The sequence below is a fragment of the Ranitomeya imitator genome, chromosome 3, assembly GCF_032444005.1.
Source record: "Ranitomeya imitator isolate aRanImi1 chromosome 3, aRanImi1.pri, whole genome shotgun sequence".
NCBI classification, from domain to species: domain Eukaryota; kingdom Metazoa; phylum Chordata; class Amphibia; order Anura; family Dendrobatidae; genus Ranitomeya; species Ranitomeya imitator.
In genome coordinates this window covers 735,218,839-735,225,273 of record NC_091284.1, presented here as the reverse complement: position 1 = coordinate 735,225,273, position 6,435 = coordinate 735,218,839, and the positions used below count along the sequence as shown (strand labels likewise).

At 50.3% G+C, this 6,435-nt stretch overlaps 1 protein-coding gene across 1 annotated transcript; it reads left to right on the top strand.

The window, feature by feature from the left end:
• Positions 1-1,244: 1,244 nt before the first annotated feature.
• On the top strand, positions 1,245-6,104 carry LOC138670997 (uncharacterized). The gene is made up of 3 exons (XM_069758824.1): positions 1,245-1,456; positions 3,781-3,909; positions 4,842-6,104. The coding sequence occupies exons 1-3, from the start codon at positions 1,387-1,389 to the stop codon at positions 5,252-5,254; spliced, it is 612 nt and encodes a 203-aa protein (XP_069614925.1). The 5' UTR covers positions 1,245-1,386; the 3' UTR covers positions 5,255-6,104.
• Positions 6,105-6,435: the final 331 nt, after the last annotated feature.

The following is a 6,435-nucleotide window of genomic DNA, read 5'->3' as shown; positions in this document are numbered from 1 at the left end:
ACAACGGTGAATGACATAGAAAAAAATGTTAATATTTATTTAAGTAATTCATAACAATTAAAATATAACATGACACCTTTCAAACAACAAGACACATGGAGAAACCACTCATTAGGGACACTGCGGCTTATGCCGCTGTCCCCTGACTGCTGCGCCTCCCCCCCCACTCTGGTATTCGGATATCTCCCTTTAAGTGAAGCCAAAAGGAATATGGGGTTAACTCCCTGGGAGGGGGCGTGGCTTATCCCCTGCTCTTGGCGCCGGGAAGCGCTGAAGCCACATCCGTCCCAGGACCCGGACCTGTTTGGGCTGCCGGATTATGGACCCGCTGGAGAGTGCGGTGAGGGATAGGATCGGCAGGGAAGGCAGCGCTTGGTTAGCAGCTTTGCTGACCGGGAGCGACTCCTTCCCTGCCATGGTGCAGGCGGCGCCGCCGGAGGGTCGGCGCTCTCGCAGAGCCACCCGACCTCCGGCACGGCTGAGCCCGCCAGTACTTTCAAAGAAGAGCGCGCGCAGCTCTCGTGCGCGCGCCTCTTCTACTCTGGGCGCCAGGGGGACTGGGGGAAGCGCTTTGCAGCAGGTGGGGGAGACACAGGGGACGGCTTTGAGCGACATAAGCTTTATACCCCCTTCTGCCCCGGGCACACTGAGAGGGAGTTCAAGTCTGCAAACGCCAGCAGTGTCAGCCGGACCTGTGCAATTAGTTAGAAACAGCATGGGGGGGGGGGGGTCCAGGGAACGTCTGCTTCCTCACAGGACTCAGGCACAGCAGGAAGGGAGGCTGAGGCTCTGCAGGGAGGCATTCCTCCACTTTCAAGGAGCACGGGGGAAGCTATTGCCAATATGGACAGGAGCAAGGACACGGCAGCCGTAGCGCAGCAGAACATGGGATCACATCACATAATATTAGCACAAGGTCAGCATAGTGCATACTCCCAGGCTAGTTTAGGGGGCGAATCACAGTTTCCACCTTACCCACTCATCTTTAGTACCCCGTATTCGCAAATACCGGGCGGGCAAATTACTCCCTTTCAAGCGACAGTAGTTGAACACCAGGACGCCTCAGCTTCGCGTTCGCTGATGGCAACCAGTGCTCGTGCCCCAGTTCAGGGTGCTGGCACCCCGGCTCTGGACAATAGGTAGAGTGCGGGTATCCGCTCCGCGCGCAGAGCATCATCATCATCATCGTCATCCCCCAGAGAGCATCGCAGAAGCGGACGTAGGAAGCGCGAGTGTCACGTTAGCAAACGGCGTTCGTATAGATCTAGGTCCAGCCAGCGTAGTAGACGGTCTAGAGCCTCGCGGTGGCGCTCGCCTTCTTCATCCGGTAGTTCTTCAGGCAGGTCACACAGGCAGGAGTCTTCTCGTCGTAGGTCTATACATCGCATGGAGCGTCAAGGTCCGATGACTCCCGTGGCACGGGAAGCAAGCTGTCCGGATACCGGTGCACCGTCTGGTGAGTACCCCTTTATCGGGGCATGGGGAGGGGAGAGAGCCAACACCAACCTTTCAGATACAGTAGCCAATACAAACACAGGAAACAGGATTTATGTCAATCCAAAATTGCTACAACCAGCGGGATTGTCCAGGCAGCCCCCTCCTCCCCGCCCGGATGTGTATAAAGATGGCCTATTCTGTGGGGTCCCTCCTTTAGGGGCCCACTTGGATAGCGCCATTAAGGATCAAATTTGGGCCAATGATTTCATTGACATATGGTCTCTGGTTTCCACGGATCAGCACTCGGTTGATAGAGAGAGGCGGTTGGGTGATAAAACATATGAACGCAAGCCAAAAGTTGCAAAAACCATTAATAACTGGTTGCAAGCTTTTGCGGTTCTGGGATGCGTTATGGGGGAAAGGCACCCCGAAAGGTGCTCCGAGCTATTTATATACTTAGATAGCATTTACAATTCCTATAAGGCACATGGGGGATCGGCATGGTGGAAATATGATGAAGATTTCCGCCGTCGATTGGCCGCCAATCCTCAATTGGGCTGGGGTATGAAAGCCACGGATTCGTGGCTCCGCTTGATGATGGCTCAGAGAACAACCCAATCCTTTCACGGGCCCGCTGCCGGGTCCAATAACAACGCGGCAGCAACAGCCATTCGTAGACCAGGTTCGTGCTGGTTATTTAATGAAGGGCACTGTAAGTTCTATGGGCTCTGCAAATATAGACATGAGTGTTCATCATGCGGAGGCCCCCACCCAGTGGCAAAATGCACACGTCCGCCCCAAAAAGCTATCTCCGGGAAAAACCCCTCTACAGGTGAGGTTAGCGACGCCGGTGAGCGTAAAAAGAATGGGGCCATGGCTGGACAAATACCCCAAGTCGGCCGCGGCCCAGCTGCGTGTCGGTTTCTCCTTTGGTTTTTTCATCCCGTTTATTTGGTCACCAGAACCACAATCAGCCCCTAACTTACAATCAGCAAAGGAATTACCCAACGTATTAGCAGAGAAGCTGGGGAAGGAAATCAGGTTGGGTCGTTTTCGTGGTCCGTTCAATTCTCCTCCTTTCCCTAACTTACGTGTTTCACCCCTTGGTATAGTCCCCAAAAAAGAAGCAGGTAAATACCGATTAATTCATCATCTTTCATACCCCAAGGGTATGTCTGTCAACGATGGTATACCCAGTGACGAAACAGCTGTCACCTATATTTCATTTGACAAAGCGGTTGACCTCGTCAGAAATGCTGGCCCGGGGGCCCTTATGGCCAAATCGGACATAGAATCTGCTTTCCGGCTGCTCCCGGTACACCCGGATTGTCACCACTTACTTGGGGCTAAATTTGAGGCTCTATACTATTACGACACATGTCTTCCCATGGGGTGTTCAATTTCCTGTTTTATTTTGAGTTATTTAGCACGTTTTTAGAATGGGTTGCTCGCAAGATTACCCGGCTAACCGCCATCACGCATTATCTTGATGACTTTTTGATAGTCGGGCCAGCGGGCTCAGACGTATGTGCCACAGCCCTTGCCCAATTCAAAGATACCATGGCACATTTTGGGGTCCCACTTTCCCCAGAGAAGACGATAGGACCAGTATCAGTGATCACATTCCTCGGGATCGAAATCGACTCGGTCGCTATGGAATTTAGGTTGCCAAAGGAAAAAATTGACAAGCTGCTGGATCTCATCAGCGGGTGTATCTCAGTTGGTAAGGTCACATTAACTCAATTACAATCTCTGCTTGGCTCCTTAAATTTTGCCTGCAGGGTCATGCCAACGGGCAGGATCTTCTCGCGCAGATTGATGTTAGCCACGAGAGGGGTGAGTCAAAGACATCATAGAATCAGGATTACAGCACAGCTACGTTCTGATTTAAACACATGGAAGCTGTTCCTCAGCAGTTACAATGGTAGGACTTGCTTTCAGGAGTCAGAATGCTCTAACGTGGACATGGGCTTGTTTTTTGCATCATCTAGTCACACGGGTTTCAGCGTTCGCTTTGGTGACAAATTGTGTACTTCGAATTGGCCTGCTTTCTGGATTTCCAGGAAGTGGAACGAAGATCCTACTTTGATCGACCTTCTTCCTGTGGCAGTTGCCATGGAAGTCTGGGGTTCACAATTGGCCAACAAGCGTATTCGTTTACAACTCGAAACCGTTGGCGGGGCGCATGCCATCAACTATCTAGCGTCTCCTTCACCGCTGGTTTTAGACCTGATTAGGTTCATAGTATTAAAATGCTTAACGTTTAATGTTTGGTTCAAAGCGTATGCACTGACCGTCAGCAATGAGAATGTTTATGGTTTATTAACTGGGTCTTACTCGCAGGATTTACTGGGACGGCGCCTGCAGGAACCCTTGGAGGAGGTGGATTGCCCACATTCGATCTGGGATGTCCTGGGAACCTGATGCCATTAATACACTCATCGATAGCCCCGTCGACTTGGAAAGCCTATGGTAAGTGGTGTCTTTTAGCAGACGGCAAACCAGTGGGGTCTTCGGAGGATGCTCGAATGCAGGTGACAATGGCATTTCTATCAAAAATGCATGCCATGGGAGTGTCTGGTTCAGTGGCGCGTAACCGCGTGTCGGCGTTAGCGTTCCATTTCAAGCTACGAGGTTGGCCAGATTCCACGAAACACTTCCTAGTAAGTAAGCTACTGAAGGGTTGGCGACGAACGGACAAACACGGTGATAACAGGCGTCCTATCTCCTTTGAATTGCTAGTGAGCCTGGTTAAAGCTGCGGAATCTGTTTGTGATTCTAAATACGAAGCTGCGCTAACATCGGAGGCTTTTGGCATAGCATTCTTTGGGGCCATGCGGGTCAGTGAGATTGTTCCTACTGCCCTGAATAAACCTGGTGGCCTTAGGCGAGAAGACATACTAATTTGTGACGATGGTTTAAGAATCAGAATATGCAAATCCAAAACTGATCAGGATGGCAGGAGTACTTGGTTCCCAATATTTGCCATCAACAAGGGTATTTGCCCATTAACGTTAACTAGGAATTACATGCGATTTAGAAGGGATGGTTCCCAATTTTTCATTCATGAGAATGGGCTTCCCCTAGTGTCGGGCCAATTCTTAGCTATATTGAGACGAACGTTGTCACTATTGGGATTGCCCGCGGCAGAATTTGGGACTCACTCATTCCGGATAGGTGCAGCAACAGAAGCATCTAGAGCGGGTTTATTTGAATCAGAAATTCAAAGGGTGGGTAGATGGAGATCCCGCTGTTTTACTAGATACATGAGGCCTGATTTATTGTTATAAAGTTGGTCGTTTTCGGTAATATTATATCCGGGAACAGGTTTGGTATTTCGTTGGGGAACTTCCTGGGGTTGTCGGGTTACTGGTTGTTGGCTAACTGTACATTTTTATTCCTAGATGGGGTGCGTCCCAGCGTCTGGATAGTGGGCCACTCGTACATTTACTGGGCTGCACGACGCGCCGAGTTGTGCCCAGGAGGGCGATCTTTGGGATTCAACGACGTCGACGTGATATGGCGTGGCTTGAGAGGCATGATGTGGTCCCAAGTTCTTCCGGAGATTGTGCACATTTCACGGGTGGCTTCATCCCCCACCATTGTGGTTATCCATGCCGGAGGAAATGACCTGGCTTCGTTCCCGCTGGCTGAACTGCTTACGCTGATCAGATCGGACATGGACAAGTTCCCGAGTTTCTTCCCGTTGATGCGTCTAGTTTGGTCCGAAATAATCCCAAGGCTGGTTTGGCGGGGTGCCAGAGAATTGAATGCTATGGAGAGGTCCAGACGCACGCTAAATCAGAGGATATCATGATTCGTAAGGTTTAAGAATGGTGTAGTTGTTCAGCACCATCGGCTGGAAGGGGACAATTCCGGTTTTCTGCTTCCAGACGGAGTCCATTTGAACGAGGCGGGCTTAGACATCTTCCTCAATGGTATTAGAGAAGGGGTGGTTCAGGCGATGCATTCTTTGGGGGGGTCGTAGCTCTCTAGATTCGCTCCTCCTTGGCGGAAGGGTGGAGTTTTGTTGGTGGTGAAGATACCTGCCCGGGAGACCGGATGGCAGTAATCTCCCTACACCCCATTTGTTGGCAGATAGTGCCTGTTTAAGCTGCGACCAAAATATTTACCCAAAGGAAAAGATGGAAATGGTATGACTATATTTCCCAATAAAGTTTTAAAAGTTTTGACAACTGTTGTGTGTTCACTTAATGGGAGCAAACGTTCTTGGGTCGTAGCAGTCTTAGGGACACTGCGGCTTATGCCGCTGTCCCCTGACTGCTGCGCCTCCCCCCCCCCACTCTGGTATTCGGAGATCTCCCTTTAAGTGAAGCCAAAAGGAATATGGGGTTAACTCCCTGGGAGGGGGCGTGGCTTATCCCCTGCTCTTGGCGCCGGGAAGCGCTGAAGCCACATCCGTCCCAGGACCCGGACCTGTTTCCCGCCCTCCCTCCCCTTTTGTTAGATGTTGATTCAGTTGCAGCTGCGGAAGGGTGGAGTTTTGTTGGTGGTGAAGATACCTGCCCGGGAGACCGGATGGCAATAATCTCCCTACACCCCATTTGTTGGCAGATAGTGCCTGTTTAAGCTGCGACCAAAATATTTACCCAAAGGAAAAGATGGAAATGGTATGACTATATTTCCCAATAAAGTTTTAAAAGTTTTGACAACTGTTGTGTGTTCACTTAATGGGAGCAAACGTTCTTGGGTTGTAGCAGTCATACATCAATATTGCACAAGTCCCATGCATCCTGTGATGCTAAAAAAGTAGAAGTGTGCTAGTAGATAAGTCAAGGTAAAAAACCACCTAGTAATATTCTTCAGTGAAAAGGTAAATGAAAAGCCCAAAACCCAGACAAGATGAGTAGAGCCCCAGGCCAGGTGATAATGCCCCAATACACGTTTCACGTGTATGTGATCACGCTTTCTCAAGGGAAGGTAAATGAAGGAAACTCGCTTATAGGCCTTAAGAGCTTGTAACCCATGGTCATTGTG

Excerpts from the sequence above, each read along its gene's own strand:
- LOC138670997 (XM_069758824.1), top strand. The coding sequence starts at position 1,387 with ATGGAGCGTCAAGGTCCGATGACTCCCGTGGCACGGGAAGCAAGCTGT. Across the intron at positions 1,457-3,780 it reads GGATACCGGTGCACCGTCTG|GATTTACTGGGACGGCGCCT; the intron begins GTGAGTACCCCT and ends TCTTACTCGCAG. Across the intron at positions 3,910-4,841 it reads GTCGACTTGGAAAGCCTATG|ATGGGGTGCGTCCCAGCGTC; the intron begins GTAAGTGGTGTC and ends TTTTATTCCTAG.